Raw genomic sequence first — 25,281 nt, 5'->3', positions numbered from 1 at the left:
CAATGCACATGTTTGTCCCTGTGTTTCCCTACTTACAGCAATGAAAATATTTTTAAAACGTGTCATTAGCCTTTGATGTGTAATGATCTGAAAAGCACTATATTAATGCAAGTCTGCCATCTTATGGTGCGATTGCTTTTTTTTTTGATTTGTGTTTCAAAATGTTATGTCGAGCCAAAGAAATTATGTCCATAATTTCCAAATTTATTATGCATCTTTTTTAGAAGTGTTTATGCTATTGGTTTGTAAAGATAATAGATTTAGTATTGGATCCTCAAACTGGATTACAGCCAGGTACAGATGCATTTGATTTATGGAATAATATTCATATTTAATAAAATATGCTGGAAAATTAGATTATCTGCAAAATAAATTGTGGTATTTGAGGCTTTCTGATTTTGATGTAACCTTGCAACACTGATTTGTGGAATCCTTTTGAATTGTGTTATTATGAATGTGCACTCTTGAGCTGTAGGTTTGATTATTGTCGGTGGGGTCTTCCAAATGTCATGCCTGGGAGCAATTAGTTTCTTGAGACTTGCATGGGTGCAGGAAATCTGTAATAATCTTCTGTAGGATGTTTAAGATTTAATTTCTCCCTCCCTTCTATTTTTTCCACTTTTCCCTTATTGATTGAATAAGTGAGTTCTGCCACAATGTATGGGTTTACAACAGGATGTTTTCAGTATTGTCAAAAGAGTAATGTAACGAATGTTTCGCCAATTTTTGGCATTTTTCACACATGGAAGATTTGGCAGATGTTTCAAGTTGGAAAAAATGTGTTTAATCAGAAGTGATAAGATTTTAAAAGAGGATTCTTTAGTAGGAGGAAGAAACAAGTTTGTGGTTAAGCCAAATATTATTAATGATCTTTGATGTCGTGAAGGGGATTGGGGAAATGGAATTGTACACTTTGTATGACAATTTCAATGGACTTTACACGGGATGCTGAGAGATGCATGTGTGGCTGGTTTGGATAAAGGAAAGCCCAATGTCCAGTGGTGAGACAAATAACCTTGAATATATTTCAGATTTTTTTTCTTCTGAATATTCAAAATAAAGAAATGCTTTGGTAGTTTCCTCCCTGCTGCCATCATGCTCGTGAACTAACCCCACAATGGTGGTATTGTGCTGCCTTTGTTTTGTACGAATTAATATTTTTTTCATATAACTCTATATTCTGAAATTGTGCTCTAATTCTCCTACTTTACAAATCCTGTAGTAGTAACCTGTTAGACAGCTCATAGACTCCTTGTTGTTTCAGGTATAAAATAACACATATTGGTAACACTTATTGGGGAAGGCTGCAGGGCCCCTCTCACTTTCTTCTATCTCTGCCCTACCCTTTTTTCCCTGACTCTCCCCACCAGCTCTGTCTGCCCATCAACTCTATAATCACCTGGATCCACCTTTCACTTGTCAGATCCTGCCTCACCTCTGTATACTGGTTATCTCCCCTCTACATTCTCAGTCTACCTAAAATGTCCACTGTATCTTTCCCTCCATGGATATTGCCTGATCTTCTTTGATCCTCCAGTCGTTTATATTATTTTTTGCTTCATGTGACAGCATCTACAGTCTCTTGTCACCATAATCGTCACTAGGGAACAGACTCCAATCTGTAAAGCAGTTGTACACCATCTTTTCTCTGCTTTCAGACCCTTGGGCAATTTTATACACGCAGAGCCAATGCTTTTTTTTTTAATGTCATGGACTTCAATTTTGTGGTCAGGTTATGATATATGATTTAAACAGGAAAGTCTGCAGACCCTGTGATTGTGTAGTGCAATACAAAAGAGTGCTGGATAAACTTAGCAGGTCACACAGCATCTATTGGAAGCAAAGTGTCACCAACATTTGCGCTTGAGACTTTTGTCAAGGTATGAGCAAAAAGCAGACAGGTACCTGAATAAGACGTTCGGGGAGAGGAGGCCAACAGGTGGATATGGATGGGAGGGCAGAAGAGGAAAATGCTGAGAAGTGATAGAGGAAGGGGATAGCTTTCTGAAGGGGGTGGGAAGCTGGAGAAAAGGAGACAGGGTTGGGGAAAGAGAGCAGGATGGCGGGGTGGGGGGTCGTGAAGAGAGCAGGATGGTGGGGGGGGGGGGGGTGGTGTGAAGAGGCTTAACAGAAACAGAAGTTGATGTTAATGCCATCTGGCTAGAGAGTGCCTAGGTGGAATTTTGGGTGTTCTTCCAATTCGTTGGTAGTCAGCTGCAATAACAGGGACCATCCAGTGACCAACCACTTTAATTCCACACCGACATTTCTGCCCATGGCCTTTTGCACTGCTGCCAAACTGGAGGAGCAACACCTAATATTTGCATGACATCGCGTAACTGCTATCTATGGAACAGATTCTGACTCGAATCCCTATTTACTTCATCTTTGATTTTTAAGTCCTTTCTAATCACTGCTGGAACAGGAATCCATCACAATTGCATTGTAGCTGCTTCTATAATGAAGCTAAGTTAATAACCATGTCCTTGACTTTCTCAAAACCTTGCTTGGAAGATGGGTAAGAGTGTACGCAGGAAGCAGATTTGGATGAGGCATCCTGTGTTAAAATCAAATGCTGTCATGAGGGGTTATGCAGAGGGGCTGGTTTATGTGTGGAGAGTGTGGGTGAGATGATTCATTCCTCTTCTTGAAGGTTGTTCTTGAGCAGTTTTTTTAATTTTGTATCTAAATAGCAATTTAATAGTTTTCCTGACGATATTTTGTTAACCCAAAAATTACTGCATTTGTCAAATTCACTTTTCTAATTTGCCATGCTAGGGCTTAAACTTCTAACTTTAGCTGATAGTCCATCCTATCTCCTATCTATCTATCTTTATTTATTTAGACCTACAGCTCGGTAACAGGCCTTTTTGGCCTACAAGTCCACGCAGCTCCCACAATGATTTTTGAAGGTGGGAGGAATCTGGAGTACCTGGAGGAAATCCATACAGACACTGGGAGAATGTACAAACTCCTTACAGACAAGACCAGATTTGAACCCAGGTGGCTGATGCTGCCACGTCTTTGTGCTAACCGAGATGCTAAATGTGCTGCCAATTAGATCTCCATCTCCTGTTTGGAAATGATGTGGTTAAACCGCCCTTTCTTTGGCATTGACATATGATTTCCAGAAACCTTGAATTTTGTGTCTTCAAGAGATAACAAATCTTTTTCTCATCTCATTTCCCCATTCTTTGCAGAAGGAAAGTTACTAGAGCATGGAAATGGGTCTTTGGTCCATGTTCATGCTGACCAAGGTGTCTTGTTTTAATGAATACATATGACATTTCTTGACTAACAATGTTCAAAACCTCATTGGCAGGCAGTTTAAAATAATTCTTGCTTCCGTTTTATTGTATAGATTTCAATTTTGGATGTTAATTTTAACGTTTACAATGGGTCTGAAACTTTGCATACGTAAAAATCAAACTGATTCCTTTTGAGGTGATTGAATATCCTGATTTTGTCTAAGGAGTTTGTCTAAAGTGAGAGTTCTCTGGGCAATGGAAGAACAGCTGGCAGATTGACCATAAAATTGCAGGTTTGGAATGCTGAGATGTGCAAAACATGAGGAATCTTGTTGGTAGTTGCTTTGTTTTTCTATTGAACTCTTATTTCAATTTACCTTTTCCACTATCTATGCTTAATTTTTAAACTTTTTTTTGATCTGTAGCAGTTCTCCTGTGACTCTCATAACTGATTTAGTGGCTACAAGCATTAGAATGTAATGTGGGCTGATGTTTAATTGTCAGTATTCCTTCTGCATATAAGGCATAGGTTTTGCAGAGAAGTTTAGTTTTGAGCTTTATCCTACTGAGTTTCCTGATGCAAGGACACAAATGCTGTAGATACACAGTTTGCAAATGTGAAATCCAAACCATTCTACTGCTTATGTTCTTAACGATGAGTCTACAGGTCTTGCTGGTAAGTTCTACTTGTGCAAGAGTTTCTCAATTTGCCAAATCTTTTGAATCAAGTGCATACAATTTTACAGTATTCTGAAAAGAGATGGCTCCTAATTGAGCCACCTTGTCTTTTCTGGAGGTCAAAGGTGCTGGGTAAATTCAAATGTGGATGAAGTGACGTTGGCACTTCTGCGACGATTAAGTAATGAGATCTGAGTACAGTGCTGGATGGGGGCCCTTAATGGGCAAGTCCCTCACTTTACATTTTCTTCTATGATGTCCCACCTTTCACTACCCTGACCTGATAACAATTCCGATTCCCGCCTGGCTTAAACTCCACTTTACCCCTCACTTGCTTTCTCTTCGGCCTCCAACCTGATCCACCCATCTTGATGGATCTTTTGCCATCCATCTCCAAATCCTGGTATGTCCTGGCTGTACTCTTCTCAGTGAAAGGGTACATTGCCCTATAAGGGCATAAGGAAAGTTTGCAAAGGGATGATCAATGAACAAATTAATTATTGGTGCATTGGAATGGTTGGGCTGGAAATGTGTCTAATCTAAGGTTACTAAAATCAGGCCAGCCAGTCATGATTGCATAGCGGTTTGGCAATTGCCTGCTACAATTGACAAACAGCAATGACCATGCCTCCTCGTCACCATGAAACATTTCCCTGAAGAAATGAAAGGCACCTATGAATGGAAATTACTTTTCCCTCCATTGCTCTGACACTATCACTCATTTGTTGTGTGTTATTAGAACTTCCTATAAGAAAAGGCATTCTGTTGATGGCATATCATGATGTGGAGTCTTAAAACTACTAGGGGTAAATGGTTTCTTCAGCCTGATGCACGATTCTCTTTGGTGGGTGACAAGGCAGAGTGTGACTTCAGACTATGGGCGATGAGGTAAGGAGGAATAGAATGGCGCTGTAACTATCATCCCTTTTTGCCTATTGCATTTCCATTTCCCTTAACTGGCAGATGACTGGTTTTCTTCTTCCAGATTTAAAATCATCTACTATTCCACAATTGAAGAGGATCGGCCATCATCGCTAGGGCACTGTTTGACTTGAGAAATCCAGGCCCTGTTACCAGGTGGCTCAGATCTTTACTGCTCATCACCTATTTGGAATTCAAGTTGTTGGTGAATAGAATCTCTTGCATCTTTTTTTTAAAGGAAAAATTGGATAAGTATTTCAAGCAGAAGAAAGGACAGGAGGGCAATAAGATTAGGTTTGAATTGGTCTCTCAGAACTGGGATGGGGATTTTTCAGTAGTGCATTATAAACTAAGTCCATAGTTCTCTCCTAAGCAAAGTGTCATCACGTATGGAGTTAGGTTGGTGTGGGGGGAGAAAAATATTTATGTCCTGGCATTTGGAAAGTATTAATTGTCCAATCCAGTAATGCAGAAATGAATAATTACCTGTCTACTGTGTGTGTTACTTCATCAACACTGCTTATCACTCGGTTCCCTTGAATAATTCAGCTCCCCAAACATATTCCATTTCTTTAATTTTTTTTAACAGAAGTCAAATTTCTTCTTGAAACAAACTTGTCAATAAGTTATATTAAGGATGTTTTTGTTCTTTTGAGGAACTACAAAGGAAATTTGGTATTAGTGGAAACTCTGTATTTGTGTATTATCAGTTAAGATCATTTGTAAAACAAATATGTAGCCGGCATATGATTCTATTGCCTGAAACTAGTTTTGAGAAATATGTGCTTTCAATACCAAAAAAGGGGTATATATCTGATTTATATTGTATTTTACAAGAAAATGAAAGTAAGAAAGATTGGGATAAAGATAAGTTGAAATGGGAAAAAGATTTAGGTTCTACAATAGCTGAAGAAGCCTGGATATTTAACACCAGAGAAATTTTAAAAATTTGGTCTTAGTAAGTTAGATTGATGTTTTCGCTGTGATCATACTTTTGTACATACTGTTTGGTTTTGTGATCGATTGTTTGACTTAAATATGTTTTTAAGTGTGATATTTTAGATTTGATGATTCTTTTTTTTTCATTATTATTTTTCTTGTTGGTGAGTGTTTTTTTATATATATAATTTTATTAATTTTACTAACTCTTCACTCTTTATTTTGGGTGGGAAGGGTGGGTTTTGTTTTATATAGATTTTTTTTAGTGGCCGTATATGTGGGGGGGGGGTTAGACTGATTTAAATTAGGTCATTAATGTTGTGTTGTGATTATTGGGGGGGTTAGTCAGATTTAAGTTAGGTTACTAATGTTGTATTGTAATTTTATTATTTTATTTTTTATCTTTTCTTTAAATATAATTTTTCTCTTTATTCTTGTGATAAAATCTTTAAATAAAGTTTTTAAAAAATAAGTTATATTAGAGGCAAGCAAGGTTTAACAACTTTGTATGGCCTTATCTGCAAGTTGCCTGTCTAACTGTGATGTATTTGACTGAAATTTCTGTCTCACTAAAGAGGCAACTTGCCCTATTCATAATCTTGAAAATCTTGCAATACATCTCTTCAGTTTTCAAAATACTAGTTGAGACTTTTATCACTTTTCAAATCTCTGCACAGTGAAGCCACCCACCACCTCCCCCACCTCATTCCCAGCCCACAACCATCTACATAGCTTTGTAAATTGTAGCTACATTTTTTAAAAATTGCTTTTATTGCCTTTTCTACCATGGTGTTCATCACAATACTCCACAATGTCTAACTAAACTGGGTGAATTCAAGGTTGCCTTTATTTTTGTATTTCTGAAAAGCCCATTTGAGTTCTGAACAGCATTAAGCATTTATTTTGCCTCTTTTTTTAAATGCACATCTGTACACTGCAATCTGTCCATTTGATAGACTTTTCCTCTCTCTATTCTTGAGAACATCTTTTTTAGTTTAGAGATACAGCACAGTAATCCACTTCCAACCCACTAGCCGCACAACCCAATTACATCTTTGTGACCAATTAACCTATTGATCTTGTATGTGTTTGGTATGTGGGAGGAAGCTAGTGTACCTGGAGGAAACCTACACAGACATTAGGAGAACTCTCAAACTCATTATGTAAAGCCTTGGATTCGAACTGGAGTTGCTGGTGCTCTAACAGTGGTGCACTTAACCGTGCTGGCCTTACACCTTTGCAATCTTCATTGGGGCCAGCATCTATCATCTCTTTTCTATCCTCTTGGCAATTTTTAGAAAAGTTGAGACCTTCCTCACAGAAACAGACCTTTCAATCCTGCTTTGACTTATCAAGATTCCTTTAATGTCATAAAATAGCTACGCCATCAGCAGAAATTACTGGGTGCTTCTTGCAGTCAGAGAAACAGAAGCAAAAGAGATTCCCACTCCCTCCCCCCGAGTTGCTGGATTTTTCACTGACCTAACTTCATATATCTGCCTTTCACTTGCATCCCTTAAAGCCTTTTAGTTAATAGATATTTGTCCATCTCCGTTTTAAAATTAACAGTTGACTAAGGATCACTGAAGGAGGAGAAGAGTGCAGAGTCCTTCAATCCTTAGCTGTTGGTTGTATTTCTTCATATCATTGTCTGAATTACTGACAGATCCCTCTATTTTCTTTCTGCTCTCTGTTCAGTTAATATCTGAAATTTGTTTCTATCATTTTCTAAATTCAAGAGACTACAAGGCTAGTGTAATTGTTTCTGGAAATCAGGAAATATTAATTTATGAAACAATGATATGAACATGTAAAATTAGGATAAGTGATTGAGAGCTGGATAATTGGTATTTTTAAGGAGTGTCTGAAAAGAGAAGGGTGTAAGGAGGGAAATTCAGGGCTTGAGGCTCTGACTGAAGATCTGGCCACTAATAGGTAAACATGCCAATCAGCCATCCTCTGAAGGAGCCCAAATATAACGGGATTCTGGTACTGGAGGTGATTTGGGAATAATTATATCATGCAAGTGTTTGAACAAAACTATCAGGGTCTTAAGTGAGGCTTTTGCAACAAGGAATTAATCTAGGTCCGCGAATAATGAATTTGAGACACAAATGACTGCAGTTGCTAGAATCTGGAGCAAAAAAAGACAGATTGTCACAGCACGCAACTCTGTGTGATGAACCAGGCCTGCTTGATATGCGGAGTTAACAGGCGGGGCCTTCGCAACAAACATGGTGACGCGTACCCATCTCTTCCGCTAAGTGTGACGCAAGCAGCGGGGCGTACATCCGGTCCAACTGCCAGCTTGATAAGCTAGCGCACAAAGTTTGAATAAACATTCTGCTGTGACACTTGAGCTAACAGTCTGTTCCCCTGCTCTCCCACAGCACACTCCAAGACTGCTGAGTAACTCAGTGAGTGAGGCAGCACTGGAGGCAGAGGGATTAACCATATAACCATTTACGGAGCGGAAACAGGCCATGTTGGCCTTTCGAGTCCGCACCTGGTTCACTGATTTTGTGCGCCCTCTTCAGGCATTGGTCCCGGTAGATCTTCATTCAATAACGATGGGCGAATTCAATGCAGGTGGAATCAGATAATAGCAAAACTATGAGCAAACAGATCGGCTGTCTGTGTACCAAAAATAGTAAAACTTGACGAAACTGGATTTATTAAGAAAAGACAAACAATGGACATTATCTCTAAGTTCATTAACTTAATCCATGCAGTACAAGGAAAGAAGACTCCAACAGTGACGGTTGCTTTTGATGCAGAGAAAGCCATTGACAGGGTAGAATGGAATTATTTATTTAAAGTACTACAGCGGTCAACCGACCAGAGAAATATATTAATTGGATTAAAGCATTATATAAGGGACCATTGGTGAAGGTGACAGTAAATGGATATATAATCGAACCAATTTAAATTAAATAGGTCAACTAGGCAGGGATGTCCACTATCTCCCTCACTGTTTCCTTTAGCTATAGAATTGTTATTGAATTCGGATTTGTTTGAATTTTGATAAAGGTAGAAGTCTTAGAAGAGGAATTTCAGAAGGTGACAGTGTTGGATAGGCATGTTCAGAGTTTGGAATGGCATGAATGAGGTCTATAGTAGCGGAGGAATTGGGACAAGTATTGATCCCTATTACTTGGGTAGGGGGTTGGTTGGAAATGTTGTTTGTGATGGAGATAATATTGAATTGGAAGTTCTGCCTGGGGTTACACTGGGTGACAAGATAACAATGGATGACAACTTGGAAACCGACAGCACAGCCTTGAAGTTTAGATCAGTCTTAAAACTTTAGATTGTGGTAATGCTCCATAAAAAGACCCCATTTCTTTAAGAAATTAGATATGCCACTAAAGATTCAAATCTTAATTCTTCCTAAACTTAAACAGGACAATATTATTTAACCATTGTATATGTGTAGGTGGAGTATTATCCTTCCATTTGATATTACACGTCTAGCTATCAATAAAGTAAAAGGTAAAATTTGGTTTTGAGATGAAGTCAATAAAATCATCATCAGATAATTCAAACAGAGCAATAAAGGGCAAGATTCTAATTTTACCTTGAGAATCACCGATAGTGTATGAAAACTCTTTCCAAAATTTTTTCTAGATTTGGGCAAAACCTAAACATGTGAACCAATGAAGCATCCGCAATTTTACATTTGTCATGGAGAGGATTTATATCAGATTAAAAATTAGATAATTTAGCTTTAGATAAATGTACTCTATGGACCACTTTAAATTGGAATAAACAATGTTATACACAAAGGGAGGTCGAATTAATCAAATTACAAATGGAATCCCAAACCTTGTCAGAAAATGAAAGATTCAAATCCTGTTCTCAATCGCTCTTGATCCTAACTAAAGAGGTTGTTCTTAAATCAAGAAAATTATTATAAATAAGAGATATTAAACCTTTATTCGTAATAGTTTTGCTTCTTTTAAACAATTGGTAGCAAAATTTAATTTACCAAATACACTTTTTTAAAGATATTTACAAGTTAGACATTTTGTTCAACCTCAAATTCCCGATTTTCTGCGAATTTCTGAGGTTAATATTCTTGATTTACTTTTAATATCTCTTATTTATAATAATATGCTTGATTTAAGAACTGATTTTCCATCCTTGTAACTTTTTATTTCTAAGCATCGTGTCCTCTGTACATTGCTCATATTAAATATATTTTACTTCTGCCTTGTGATGCACCTTTTAACATGAATCCCTTGGGCTTGTACCATCTCTACTGGAATATTGTTTACCTGAGCAGGGATGAAAGCTTTGACCTCGGTTGAGTGGGTGGGCACTTGTACTGGTCCAGGAAATGATGTCATTGGAAGAGGCAGTTTCTTATAAGTACCAATCCCTTGTCAAGGATTCTGTGCCTGCCTTGGTAGCTTGATGTTTCTTCTTTGATAGTCCCAAAATGTGCAGATGGTCAATGCTTACTTCACAGGAGACCTTGGAAGATGGACACTTCAGATTGTTCAACATGTATAAACTGCCACTGCGTAATTGTTCAATTAGATCCTGTTCGGCCAAAGGGTTAAACAATTCAGTTATAAGAAAATTGTAAGGCTGTTTTTGCTAAAGATTTAATTCAGAGCTGAAGTGATGTGGGCGAAAACCTTTGGAATGTCGGAAATGGTTGACATTTGGACTAGATAGCTTCTATTTACCTTTTTTGGCATGTCTTCAAAGGAAAGATGAGGGTCATTTCAAAGACTGTAAAAATCAATGGAAAAGCCTTGTTTCAAGGGCATTAATATTGAGAACCAGTGCAAGAAATTACTAATGATTAAATTGATTTTTTTTTTAACTGTTTGTCCTGTACTGAGAGTCTTCACTTTAGAACTTTGGTAGTGAATAAACATGTTCACTGTTTGTGACCTGTGAATGCTGGTGTGTGTTCACCAAAAAAAAAGGCTGGGAGACAGTTTAGGAGGGCACAAGGTTCACCTAGGGGATCAATCAACCAACATCCATCATGGTTTTGGGCAGTAGAAGGCTGCTTCGATGTTGTCAAGGAAACCATTTCTGAGGGGCTGATGATACCGGAGATGGAGAAAGTATCGGCATCAGGCCCTAAGAATATAATTGTCATGCCCTTCATCCAACTTACCACCCATCCTCTTCAGCCACCCACTATCATGTACTCCTCCCTCCTTTACTTTCCCCACAGTCTCTTCAACTCCCTGAGGTTCCTCTACTCATTGACACACAAGGGGCAGTTTACTCTCCCCAATTAACCTACAGCATGCATGTCTTTAGGATGAGGGGACACTGGGGCTACTGGATGAATCTCCTGCAGTTGCAGACAAACTTCAGACAGCATCAGGGGCCAGGGTTGAACTCAGGTCCCTGGAGCTGTGAGGTAGCAGCTCAGTTAGTTTTAAAAAAAATTTAAAAATTTTTTCACGCTATGAACCATATTAACCAAAATACACACAAACATTTCCCTCTTGAATATACACAATGTCATTTTCTCCCCTTTTTCTTCCCTCCCTCCTTCCCACCCCCCTCCCTACCCACTAAACGTTCAACATATACAATACAATAAACCCATTAGACAATGTCATCACACAATGAAAATAAACAAGAAAATTGTGTCATCTATTTTTACACACTGGGTCAGTTCATTTCGTCTTCTCATTCTGTCATTTTAAGGGGTGGAGGTCCGCAGTAGGACTTCTCTGTTGTGTTCCATGTACGGTTTCCAAATTTGTTCGAATACTGTGATGTTATTTTTTAAAATTATGTGTTATTTTTTCCAATGGAATACATTTATTCATTTCTATGTACCATTGCTGTACTCTCAGGCTCTCTTCTGATTTCAAGGTTGACATTATACATTATACATACAGAGACCTGCAGATCAGGGGTTTTCAAATCCACATCTGGGTATGACTGAAATGTGATGAGGTTATCTGTTTCTATTTCCCTTTAAAGCAGAGTCCACTCTCTTCACACTTGTTTTTTTTTAAATGATTGCAATCCTCCTGCCAATTACTTTCAATCTAATTTTAGTACCACTTAAATTTTAGAACTCTAAAAGAATGGTTAATGAGAACTGGGTTTGTTTAATGAACTGAGATTGAATTCTGTAATCTTTGAGGTATGTGCTTTACAGGAACTCTTGCTTGTTTTGTACATTCTCATCCTAATGTAGTTGAACAAACTTTAATTTTTTTTTCCAATAAAAATATTTCCACTAATGTTTGATCCTTGCTGTGAGACTGCAGGATTGCCATTTGAGTTCTTTCTGAGCCTGAGATAATCCTGCTCAAGGGGCATCTGCAATCTAGGATTTTTCAGTTATTTAGAAATGTAATAACCGAGTCAAGTTTCCCTCTACTCTCGCGTTGAGCACTTGGATACAGCCTGGTGCATTCTGTGTCCATCTTGTGTATCTTAAGAACATAATAACCCACAATAGGCTCCTGGCTCAAGGTAGGAAATGCTGAAAAATACCTTAAAATTAACATTGCCAAAGGAGGCACGGTGAGTGCAATGCTGTTACAGGGCCAGCGACCCAGGTTAGAATTTGGCTCTGGCTATAAGGAGTTTGTACTGTCAGTCTCCCCCTGTCTGCATGGGTTTCTTCTGGGTGCTCCATTTTTCTCCCACCATTCAAAACCAAACAGGGGTATATGCTATTTGGGGACCAGAAGGGTCTGTTACCGTGCAGTATGTTTTAAAAAAAAGAATTTGACTATTTCCAACCCAAAAATGTTCTTCTCCAATTTTTACATTAAAGGACATTTTATCGGCCTGGCACTTTACAAGAAAAGAGACTGCCTTTTCGCTCCACCATAATAAAAGTGGAAAATACTGGAAACCCTCAGCATTTGTGGAAATAAAAACAATTAATGTTTCATGTCCAAAACTCTTATCAGAAATGGAAAAGCAAGAAAACTTTTTAAGTTGAAGAGATGGATAAGTCAAAGGGAATATCTCTGATAAAATGAGGCCTGGTGGGTTGTCATGGAGGTTGATTTTTTTTTCTCCCTTGATGCCCCTGCTTATTGTATAATCCAATTTATCCCATGAGTTCATCTTGTCTGTCATCACAGTTCCAAAAGATTAGACTTCCTCTTGGGTTTTTTAAAAAGTTGGATAATAACATTGCAACTTTTTTCACAGAGAAATGAGTGTTTAAGCTTTTTTTAAAAACTAATAGGCTCCAGAATTAACAAAAACACAATTATTTGACCTTGTAAATCAGCCACCTTGATTATGCTTTGAACAAGAAGTGGTCCTACAATTGGAATAGTCTCATTCTAAGCACTGCTACAGATGGCTGAATGGAATATATCCAACATTTTAAAAAAGTGTCTTTTGCATTTCCTGTTGGCTTTTTAAAAAAAAATCAAGTAGTGCCAATGCTTTCTGTTCTGGGTTTGAGTCAATGTTTACATTTGAAAAACATTTATGTAAATTTGTGTCTATCAGCAATGATTTGTAGTCGGTGGGGAATAAAGAACAGGGGGCGAGTGGAGGTGGGGGAGAGATGTGGAATGAAGGGTTGTGGGCTAACTACTAAATATCAAGTCAGCCTTGAATATTTTTATTCTCAGAAGGACATTAGATCCTGAGGAGACATCAACAAGGTTGAGCTAGTGGGCAGGATAGGACAGGAATGCCTCAATATGCAATTCGGTACAGGATTAAAGCATTCCATCTTTCAAATGAGAGAACAGGTGCTGCTTTTGGGTGTCACTGGAATTTTTAAAGGGAAGAAAGTCTTCAGGCGATGAGCATGCAGGTGTTTTTCAGTGGGGGGGAAGTGAAATTTATAAATGACATTAGTTAAAAAAATTCTTCCATTGTATGCTTTCTCGATTTAGAAATATGAAACTGGGCAAGAGAGGGAAAGGCAGCACAGGATTTGGAACAGCACAGCACAAATTGTTACTTTAGAGTTGGTCATACAGCATAGAAACACAACCCACTATCAATCAATCATGCACTTGCACTAATCCCACTGTATTCTCTCCACATTCCCAGCCACTTAGCACAGTGATGCAGCTATGAGAGCTGCTGCTTCTCAGCACCAGAGTCCTGGGTTCAATTCTGACTTCTGGTGCTGTGCGTGCACAACATGTACATTCATGGTGTGTTTCCCACGGGTGCTTCACATCCCAAAGACATTTGCTCCTTCATTACTCCTCCTGGAGGAGTTGATTACTCTTTGTAAATTGCTCCTAGTGTGTAGGTGAGTGGTAGAATTGAGTGCAAGTAGATATGAATATGTGGAGAATAAAATAGATGTGTTATAAAATAGGATACTTGATGGGCTGAAGGTCCTGTTGCGCTGTTGGAGAGCAGTACAGTTAGTGCAATGCTGTTACGGTGCCAGCAATTTGGGTTCAAATCCGACACTGTAAGGAGTTTGCATGTTCTCCCTGTGTCTGTGAGGGTTTCTTCCAAGTGCTCTGGCTTCTCTCACCCTTCAAAAATTTATGGGGGGTTTATAGGTTAATTGGAGTATTTGGGCAGCATGAGTTTGTGGGCCAGAAAGGCCTGTTACTATGCTGCATGTCTAAATTTAAATTTAAACTCCACCTGCCCCTCGATACCCATTGCAACACGCCAGGGACAATTTACAGGGTCCATTTAACCTACCAATCTGCATGGCTTTGGGATGTACAAGGACGTACAAAATCCATGCAGTTCCAGGGAGACCATGGCAGCTCCACAAAGGCAATACCCAAAGTCCGATTGAGCCAGTGTGTCTAGTGACGTGGAACAGGAGCTATACTAACACCTCCACTTTGGCTCAATTGCCGTAGGTGCTGATCTGGAAGCAGAATCTCTCCCACTCTTGACCTTTGTCACCAAAGTGGCAAAGGATAAAGCCAAGGCTGTAGTCAGTGGGACACTGGAATTTACAATCTCTTCAATCCTTTATTCCATCTTAATTTGAAAATATTTTTGTTCTTTTTTTGCTGATTGGTCAAAATTTTTATCTTATTGGGGGCTGTTTAGGGAAGAGGTAATTTATTTTGATTTATGTCTAACTTTTTTTTCTAGTTCCGATGAAAGGTCGGCAACCTTAAGCCGTGCCTCTCATTGTGAGGTGAGAGCATTTTGCAGCATTTTCTGTTTTTCCTGGTGAATGAGCAGTTTAAAGGAGATAACGCTGGCCTTGCTGCTAACATCCACAATCATCTTTTACTGGATCAACATCTCGATGTTGCCCTGTCCAGAGAGTTCGAACCCCATTGAGGAAAGAAGCCCAACTAATTATCATCCTTCTCTCCCATCATACTATTCTCATCTTCCATGACAGAAGCACTGCGCCGTCCACAAAATGCATTGTAGAAACCTGTCCAGATGACTCCAGCAAAATCTCCATTACCCCAGTTACCTCAAACAAGGGTTCCAGGCACAGGGAACACACCTCATCCTGACTACCAAATCCAGTTCTTCAATCGTTGCAAGCTTGCAATCCTGGATCTCTCTGCCCAAAGAATTGGCAGCATTAACCCAGTGTCACCACTTCCTTAAGTGCAGAGGCAAGCCTAGCCAGTGGTGACTGCAACATAAACGATTAATAATAAAATATTGTTCTTAAACAGGTCAGGGGTGGAGAAGAGGAGGTTTAAATGGAAGAAATTTGAACAGGATGTGATTTGAGAACTGTGAGCAGTTTTGGGCTCCTCATTTAAGAAAGGATGTGCTGATGTGGTAGAGGGTTTAGAGGAGATTCACAAGTATGATGGTGGGAATTAAAGGGTTATATGAGGAGCATTTAATTTAACAGAATAAGTGGAATCTCATTGAAACATTTCAAATGTTGAAAGGCATGAACAAAGTAGAAGCAGAAAGATTGTTTCCCATGGTGGTAGAGTCAAGAACATGAGGGTGCAATTTCAGGATTGAAGGGCATCCACTTAGAACAGAGATGCAGAGGATTTTCTTTTCAGCCAGAAGGCAGTAATTCTGTGGAATTTGTTGTCACAGGTGGTTGTGAAGGCCTGGTCATTTAAGTCAGAGATTGATAGATTCCTGATTAGCCAAGGCATCAAAAGTTGTGGGAAGGCAGTGGAGCTGAGTGGGAAAATGGATCAGCTCATGATTAAATGGCGGCCTTTATCAGTGGGCTGAATAGCCTATTTTGGCTTCTCAGTCTCGTGGTCTTATGGTATTTGCCATCATAGGTGCTTTGTTCCAGTAGGCAGTCTGCTAAATATAGTAATGAAGGTATAGTAAGTAAAGTAATGAAAATACTTTGCTTTCCATAAAGGTTACGATAGTGTGCCAATTCTGAACATTCTCCATTAGTTAAATGTCACCTCTTCCTGAAAAATGAGATGAGTATGAGAAGATGTACTCTTTTTACATGCTGGTTTTTGGCATCGCTGTTCTTGTGGACTACCATTGACCTCCTATTATCTGCAGGTCCAGGCCTGATTATGCCCTCTTGTTTTGTATCCAAGCTGACTGCTTCATCTCTGTAAGGCTGGTGCTCCACGCCCCTCGTTAGGAATTCACTGTAGGCCTGTTGACCAAACTTGACCACAGGCTCTCTGAAAGTGCAATCTTGGCTGACATTTCATTCTGGAATGGGATGAATGGTGCCAACCCTTCCATAATGGGAGCATGTGATATGCTAGTTTATTTTTTGAGATGAAATAACAAAATGCTCAATATCCCTGGTCATTGTTGGAAACCCTACACTAGAAATTTATTTAGCAGCTTATTGAAATACCAATGAGCTGAATTCATTCCCAGTTCCCTAGCATTAATTGTGTCTCTGTGTGTGTGTCTATATTTTTTTTAAAAATCAACAATCCCATATGTTTTTCAGACAAGAGAAGATGACAAAACACCCAGATACTATGAACACAGGCAGAAGATTAGAACTGCAGGCAATCAGATGCTAGAATGGTGAAGGAAGTGAGGAGGGGAAATAACAGAATATCTGACTTATGAACTGGGAATTGAGTCTTGATTTGGTGTGCGTGCTTAGGTTTGCAGAAATGCCCATTGGAACCAGCTTTGTTTAATTATACCTTCAATGGTGAAGATCTTGACCTTGGAGAAGTCACCAACATTGATTCATTGATCCTGCTATTGGATTTGTAGGATTTTGCAGGGACCACATTGGGGTCTCCAGTAGTAGTAGTGCCTGTTATAGATCATGAGTCACAATGTAGAGGAGGGCAGAGATCTCTGCTGTCCAGTAGACAATGAGTTTTATTCAGGCTTAAGGTCTTGATCTTCAGTGATGTCTACAGTACATTATTAGGCTGTAGGTTCTGCCCTTGTACCTTCTCTCTCCATTGTCATTTTATTCACCAGTGTGGAAACATTTGACTTCCCAGCAGTGTAGTGGCATTAACAATCAGGTCCCCAAGGTGAAATTCCATTGATTAGATTGGTTCAAGGTGTCCTGCAGTGTTCTCAGGAGGTCTTTCATATCCACTGCATTCCTAATGAGAACTCAGTCACTTGCCTACCCTCAGGAGGAGGTGGACAACAGCAGCCACATAATGGTGATAAAGAATGGCCTCTCCAGATATCCAGTCAAGGTACGTTGTAACCATCTCCAACTCCATTCCATCAGTGCAGAAAGGTGTGTAGTCCCTGGGCCTCCCCTTCTCAAAATCCACAATAAATTCTTTGGCCTAGGTCAGTGGTTCTCAACTTTTTTTCTTTCCACTCACATTCCACTTTAAGTATTCCCTATGCCATAGGTGCTCTGTGATTAGTAACAGATTGCTTAAGGTGGTAAGTGGGCAGAAAGAAAAAGTTTGAAAACTATTGTTTTAATCAAACCTCATTGACTCGTTATGTGCGCGGTTTCATTAACTCCAAAGTAATATTTCTCAAGCAAAATATTTCAGTAACAGTTGGGTCTAGAGCAATGGTTCTCAACCTTCCCTTTCCACTCACATCCCACCTTAAGCAATCCACAGAGCACCAACGGCCTCAGGATTACTTAGAGTTGTGTGAGTGGAAAGAAGAGGGCTGAGAACCACTGGCTTAGGTTGTAGGGTTGCCTGTGGTCTCTTGTAGATTGTAGTTGTGTGGAAGAGTGGTGGCGAGGATCTTGAACTGTCTTTGTGTGTTATGGCCAAGTGCCTAGAGGTGTATATGTGCTGTGTGAGTGATGGGTTGGAACGGTGTCCAAGAGCAGTTGAAAATTTGCTGACGTGCTCATTAACCTTGAATTAACCACCTCTGGAGCCTTGTCCTGGCGACATCCTACTTGGCTTTTCCCTTTCTCTGACTGCATTTGATATTTGTGGATTCTTTGGCCTCTTGTCTGGAGCATGCAGGACATCTCCACTGTACCCTGGTCCTTTGATCTCTGCTGCACCTGTCTCAATGCATTTCTATGTGCTCCATAATGACTGCCAGCATTTGTGAGGAGTTGGCATCCATTCTTTTTTAAAGGTCTGTGCAAGATGTGAATTAGTGCAGGATAGTTTCAGTTGTTGTTCAGGACTCCTAAAGTCGCTGATAGTTTGTGTGTACTAATCTGAGCAAGATCTTGTTAACACTTGGCTGGCACACAGTGCACCAAAGGGCCAGTTCTTGTGCAGTCAGAGACTGAAATAGCCCTTGACACTTGAATCTTTGCATAATCTTGAGCATTAAAATCCTGTGCAAGGATCACCATCGTAAGCTTTTACAGATATTCCACGGAGCACCAAGGCGTGCACCCGAGTTGCGTCATTCACTGAGTTTATTCATAATGAAAGGCGATACAAAATTTGTGGAATTTGTGCCGTTTTTGTGTTGTAGAAATCCAATGTTTGAAAATCGAACAATAATGCTGTGACATTTTCGGAGCATTACAGCTGGAAAATTTCTTTGGTTTAATGCTACAATGGGAACATTCCTCCTTGTGTGATGTGGCAGGAAAAATAAATTTTTTGCTTGCTGTAGGGTGACAAAGAGAAGCAAACTTGCATCAGCAGGCAGCCTGCAGTTCAAAATACCATGACTATTAAAATCATTTACTTTTTAGTCTTAACTGCTACAAAGCCAATGGCCTGACATGAAAGAAATTCTACAGCCGAACTTAAACAGTTTGATGAATGATAATTAAGATGAGCATTATTATTGTGGGTAAAATCACAATTAATTTGATGGCCCAGATCAATTAGAACCAGAGTTTCTGTTCTCCATTTTCAGCTTCCTTTTCAAAAGCAAGGATATTTTTTCATGTCTTTACCATACCCAGTTAAATCCCCTTGTTCTTGTCAGCAGCCGATCAAGTGATATGATGGCCATTTGGTTTAAAATACAACTTTACGATCCTGTTTTTGTTTCGAATATTTTCTCTCCCATCATCTGTGCTGTTTTACTGCACGTTCCTGCTGTTTTAAATTTAAACTTCTTATCGTCATCTTCGGACCTCACATTGCACTCTCCTTTGCTTTTTATGCCCCTGGCTTTTAAAAAAAATTTGTTCCAAACCCTTGTGCTTCCATTGGCTGCACAGCCCTTTACCAACAAGACTGCCCCCCCTCTTTAGCCTCTGAATGTGAGGAGATGCTCCCCACTCCAAACTCTGTCTTTACAAGTAAGGCAGGAGAAAGCTTGCCTGGGGATCTACAACAGGAGTGGCTCCTCCCACTTTTGCTGCCAACTGGCAGATGCTGTGGGATTCCCCTGGTTTATGACATTGAGCTAAGTGGGCCCCTTCCTGCTTTTCGCTGTGCAGTGGAGATGAGATTTTGATTCTGCAGATTTCGAACTCCACACCCAAGATCACTGGCAAGAAGATGGAGTAATAACTTCCTCTGTTTAGTGATTTACAACATTGGTGAAACTTGTGTAAATGTTTCCATTTGTGGCATTTCAGTTGTTAATTTTGATATGACAGGACAAAATTTGTCAGGTATCCCGGGACCAGCTCCATTATGGTCATTTTTTAAAATCCATTGTAGGATCAAAAAGTGGGATTGTGTATCTGCTAGTCAGCTAGTGAATACAGTTTACATCCTTTAGAAATTGAAGCAGTCCATGGTCATGTGCAGCAAGAGCCAGACCATGGATTGAGACGTGACAAGTCACATTCATAACATAAAACATTACAGTACAGGCCCTTTGGCCCACGATGTTGTGCTGACTTGTACTATATATACCTACCAGAAAAAATAAACCCTCCCTATCTTGTAACCTTCTATTTTTCTTTCATCCATGTGCCTGATTCTCTTAAATGCCCATATTGTTCCAGCCTCCTCCACCTCTCCTGGTAAGGCATTCCAGACACCCATACCTGTGTGTTTTTTAAAAAAAAAAAAAAAAAAAATATATATATATAAAAAAAGATCTGATGTCTCCCCTAAACTTTCCTCCCTTCACTTTGTACAGCAAAGATGTTTGCTTCTCCCACCCTGGGAAAAAGGTGCTGCTGACTGATCTATCTTGTCTTGTAAGCCTCTAAGTCCCCTCTCATCCTTCTTTGCTCCAAAGAGAAAAGCTAACCTTGCCTCCTAAGATTGGAAAACACAATTCAAGCCACAGAAGTCTTGGGCAATAACAATTTCCAATAAGAGAATCCTACTACTTCCCTTGACATTTCAATGGCATTATCTCTGCCAAATCACATCATCAGCGTCCTTGAGGTTAGATTACCCAGAAATCCAAGTGCATCAGCCAGTGGCACTACACAGTTAGAGGAGCTGCTCCCTCACTGTGCCAGAACCCTGGCCTCTGGTGCTTTTTAAAAAACATTCATATAGCATGGTAACAGGCCCTTCCAGCCCTTGAGCCCACGCTGCCTAAATACACCAATTGACCTACAACCCTTGTATGTTTGTGAACGGTGGGAGGAAACTGGAGCATCTGGAGGAAACTCACACAGCCACAGGGAGAACCCCTAACAGACGGTGCTGGATTCGAATCTGTTTTGCTGGTGGAGTAATAGCTTTGTTCTAACCACCACGCCAACTGTGCCGCCTTTCTGTGTAGAGTGTGCACATTTTCCCTGTGATCACATGAGTTTCCCCTGGGTGCTCTAGTTTCCCCCCAAAATGAAGGTGAAAATACAGTGGAATATGAGGGGTGTTGATGGGGAATGTGGGAGGATCAAATGGGGTTAATAGCTCCAGTAGCTCAGTGGTTGGAGCCCTGGCCTTGTAAACCAGCAGTCATGAATTCATTCCTCCCTGGGGCCTCGTTTTTGTGAGGGTGCTGGTCAAAGTGGTGACTCTCTGTCCTCCTTACGGTAGACAACGTTAGAGAATTTCATGTATGTTACATTCGAAATGTAGTATTACATGACAATAATGAAACCTTTACCTTTAATATTTGCTTGCACTCCATAAGTTGAACAGCTTTTTTTTTAATGATTCTGCAACTCTGGCTTCAAAGGCAATACAGAAGTTAAGATCCTGAAACTTTGACCATGCACAATGTCAGGAGTGTCATGGAATACTCTCTGCTTGTTTGGATGAGTGTAGCTTCAAGAACACTTGAAGTTTGATACCATCCAGACTAAATTTGACCCTCAACCATGAGGGTCCTTTGGCTGCAGTGTATATCACTGACCATATTCGCACCAACTCACAAGCTCCATCACCAAGAAGGATAAGGATAATGAATACATGGGATCACCTCATATGCACATTCCTCTCCCTGTCACACACCATCTGAACTAGGAAGTAATGCCTTTTTATCATATTGCCTGGAGCCTCCTCATCTGTGTCATTGGATGAGCTTAATTAGAATGACTGCAATAGTTCAAGAAAGTAGCTCGTCACCTCTGGGGCAGTGGGGAATTGACAATAAATTCTGGCCATCTAGTGATCCTTGCATTACATTATATGAATACATAAAAATTGTTGGTCCCTATAATTGTTCCTCTTTCAATCATTTGTTTGTTAATTCAGCTTTTCGTGCCCACAGTCCTAGGATAAACATATGATATAGTAAACCCTTTTAACAGCAGATAATTCAGTTTGGCTACATGTATCAAAACCAAGAATGTACTCCCATTGGGCTCTTAAAAAGCTAGTAGGTCATTTATTGATTTGGCCTTAACCAACACCTGTGTACATTTGGGGAGCTTGTCCCTAATGTCTACATGCGAGGCCAAGCAAGTCATCCACTTAAAATCTGGAGCACCAACGGCTGGGGTGGCTATTTAATGATAGAATAGTATTTGGGCTAACTTTTTGAAGCAGTTTTATGTATCTCTGAAGAAAATGTACCGTTTCCTCACAGGAGAAAGGGCAAGAATCAAAACTACTGGTTGTAATGGAATGTACCGTGTCTGTCTGTATCTTCATTGTATTTCTTTTTCTTGTTATTTACAGTGCACTGTACAGGTAAAACTGGAACTAGGGCATCGAGCCCAGCTGAGGAAAAAGCCAACTACTGAAGGATTCACCCATGACTGGATGGTATTTGTTAGAGGGCCAGAACAGAGCGATATTCAGCACTTTGTGGAAAAAGTGGTTTTCCGATTGCATGAGAGTTTTCCAAAACCCAAACGGGGTGAGTATTGCTTTTAAGAAACATTTGTAATATCCCCTTTTCTAAAATTGGATTACTTATTTCCCACTCCCCTTAGTGATTCTTATTTGTGGAATTGTGATGAACTGGGGGCATGGAAACCACAGCAGCATTCAGTAAAAGTGTTAATGCTGGTTTTGGGGGACAAAACTAGCAAGTATTCTGTGATGGTGAAGTTCCACAAATAATCATTGTTCTTTGGTCCCTTGCTGACAGGAGTTGCTTGTGTGTGCACTACATTTGGCTACTTCTTTTTGACTAAACTTTTATTCTAAAGTCCCTGTGATCACAGTCAATAGACCTGAAAAGATTGGTGTTTTTTGTTTAATGATCAATTTACCCAAATAGATCTTTCAGTGTTTGTCTTCCTGTCTGGATCTCTGCCTCTTCCATATATTGTTTTTACCATGCATTGAGTTCCAGTCACTCATCACCCTTGTGCTCTCTGACCTAAACCTATTTACAATCCGCCCAAGGCCTTGAAAGTAGACATTCTTTCTGCCCGGGAGGGGCCTTTCTGCTTGGAAGCAACCTCCCTCTGCAATCGCCTTCCTCAGGTCTCCTGCCTCCTCCATTCTCAACCTGTGGATCATCACTGGCAAACAATGCCTTGAGCTGCCGTGTAACCTTTATAATATCCCCTTTCAGCCCCACGGCTATTCTTTCTTCAAAGCCTGCCTCTTTTCCCAAGATACCTCCCGTGTCTCTGTGCCAGTTCTGTGCCCGACATGACTCCTTTGAAGTGCCTTAAGACATTTTAATAACACCACAATATCACCGAGTTTGTTAATGTGTTTCTTTCCTCTCTGCTCCCTTGGTCTTCTGTTCATTCCCTTTCTGTTTCATGAGGCTGTTTCTTTACTCTTCTAATTCTCCCTCGGCTGTTTATTCTTCTTTTGTACTTTCTGGATCTGATTTCTCTTTCCTGATGCTTATATATATATTCCATATGTATGTTGCTTATCACCTTTATTTTTTCAAGGCCACAAACAGACTTTGTAGTGATGTCTGTCTACTTATTCTTAGTTTAGTTCTATGCTACAATCTCCATCTAATATTTTGCCTTTTTCAGAGGTATTATATTCTTTCTCATTATGGCTCTCCCCCTTCATTATATTTTCAACTATTCCACACCTCCCTTTGCATACTTGAGCATGTTGCTCTTATGCTAACCGTGACTTGGTTGGTGGGCTCTCCCCTCTTTTGATGATATCTCCAGGATGTGGTGCTCAGAGAATCATTGAGAACCCTTGCCATTTAGCCTGAGGCTCTACCTTCAAGGAAGAGGTACAGGAGCATAAAAACCAGGGCTGCCAGGCTTGGAAACAGTCGGTGAGACTGTTGAACAATCTTAGAAAGCTGTAAATTATTTTTTAATATTTATTTTGGATCACTATATAAATGTTGTTTGAATGTAGGGTGTACTGTGTGTGTGCACTTTAGACCTGAGATCCTCTATTTTGTCAGGTTGTAAATGCACAATCAGATGATAATAAACTTGAACTGTCATGGCCAAGTACTAATCCCACTCAGAAATTCAGTCACATTTAAGCTAATGTTCTAGTGCAATACCGAGAGAATACTGTATAGTCAAAGGAGGTGTGGTTTGGCGATGTTAAATTCTGGCCTTAATTGCCCTCTTGGTTGACTTTAAGACCCTATTTGAAAGAAAACCTGGGGAGAGGTTCCCTGTTTATTATTACGCATCAAAAAGCATATTCAGCAATTATCCTTTTTCAGTTTGTGAGAGTTTGATGTTCACACAAAGACTCGTGTTTTCTTCATTGCAACTTGGTCTGTACTTCAAAGGTACTTAATTGACTCCAAAGCATTTTGTAATGTCTAAAATGGAAAAGAAATGCGCTATCAAAATGTAATTTTTTTTGTCAATGAGTTCTATCGAATGGAAGAGGCCCTTTGGACCAACTTGTCCATGCCAACCAGGCTCGTTCCACTTGCCTGCATTCAGCCCATTTTACAGATTTCATATTTATTGTCAGAGTACATTCATGACATCCCATACAACCCTGAGATTCCTTTTTCCTGCAGGGGCGGCAGAATTACCACTAATGGTAATGCAAAAAAAAAAGTAAACAAAAAATAAAGTAAACAAGTAAAAGAACTGTAAACCGATAACAAATGTAAAAAAAAAAACTGCAGTACAGAGAAAACAAAAGAAAATCAATAAAGTGCACAAGTAAGGGTCCTTAAATAAGTTCCATCTACCATCTAAATATTGTTTCAATGTGACATTTGTCCCTTCTTCTACAGGTTGTGCTGGTTTCCTTGCGTTCTCTCATGCTTTTGAATACAGTATATGATTTGCTCAAAATGATTCCAGAGCAAGTTTCACCAACCAAGCCAACTTGTTAAAAGTCCATGCCTAACAATATTCCTCCCACCCCTCTTGATGGATCCTTTATTTCTTAGTTCTTTTGGTGGATTTCAAGCTTTTTGTATTTTTTTTTTTATTTTTTTTTATTTTTTATTTTTCACACCATAAATCACATTAGCCATGATATACACTATTTCTTTTTCACACATATACAGTGACTTTTTCTCCCCCCCGCTTTCCTCCCAAACCACCCCCCCCCCCCTCTCATCCATTTTAGGTATACAATCTAGGTTGCATTAAGCCAGTCAGACAATGTTGTCATTCAACAAAATTACACCAGAAATTCTACTGAGTCCATTCTTTTCTTTCCTTCTCCTTCCATCAACTTAGGTAATGTTTGTCCCCGGTAGGTTTTCGCTATTGTATTTAATGTAAGGCTCCTATACTTGTTCGAGTATTTCAATATTATTTCTTAACCTATATGTTATTTTTTCTAATGGAATACATTTATTCATTTAAATTTAGTAGTTTCTTCCTTTTAATTTGGTTATGTATTCCATTAATATTTAAAGACATATAGTTCAGCGTAGCCCTTTTATATTTTGTTTATCTTCTCTTTCCGTTTTTCTATCATTACCTTTCCTCCTTTTCCATTTCTGTTTTCTT

General features: G+C 39.5%; 1 protein-coding gene across 5 annotated transcripts in view; it reads left to right on the top strand.

Moving 5' to 3' along the window:
- mllt1a (MLLT1 super elongation complex subunit a) overlaps positions 1–25,281 on the top strand; it is a 70,741-nt gene that overhangs the window by 2,697 nt on the left and 42,763 nt on the right. For 2 of the 5 annotated variants that reach the window (XM_069927922.1, XM_069927921.1), the window contains exon 2: positions 22,082–22,262. In XM_069927922.1, coding sequence (XP_069784023.1) covers positions 22,082–22,262 — 181 coding nt within the window. Of the gene's footprint in view, positions 1–4,665; positions 4,815–4,911; positions 5,053–22,081; positions 22,263–25,281 lie in introns of those variants that run through there. The other 3 variants (XM_069927923.1, XM_069927924.1, XM_069927925.1) reach the window with 3 other exon arrangements.

Source organism: Narcine bancroftii, chromosome 3 (genome assembly GCF_036971445.1).
Source record: "Narcine bancroftii isolate sNarBan1 chromosome 3, sNarBan1.hap1, whole genome shotgun sequence".
Classification (NCBI taxonomy): domain Eukaryota; kingdom Metazoa; phylum Chordata; class Chondrichthyes; order Torpediniformes; family Narcinidae; genus Narcine; species Narcine bancroftii.
Note: the sequence above shows the minus strand (reverse complement) of the source record. Positions and strands in the feature narration are given on the sequence as shown.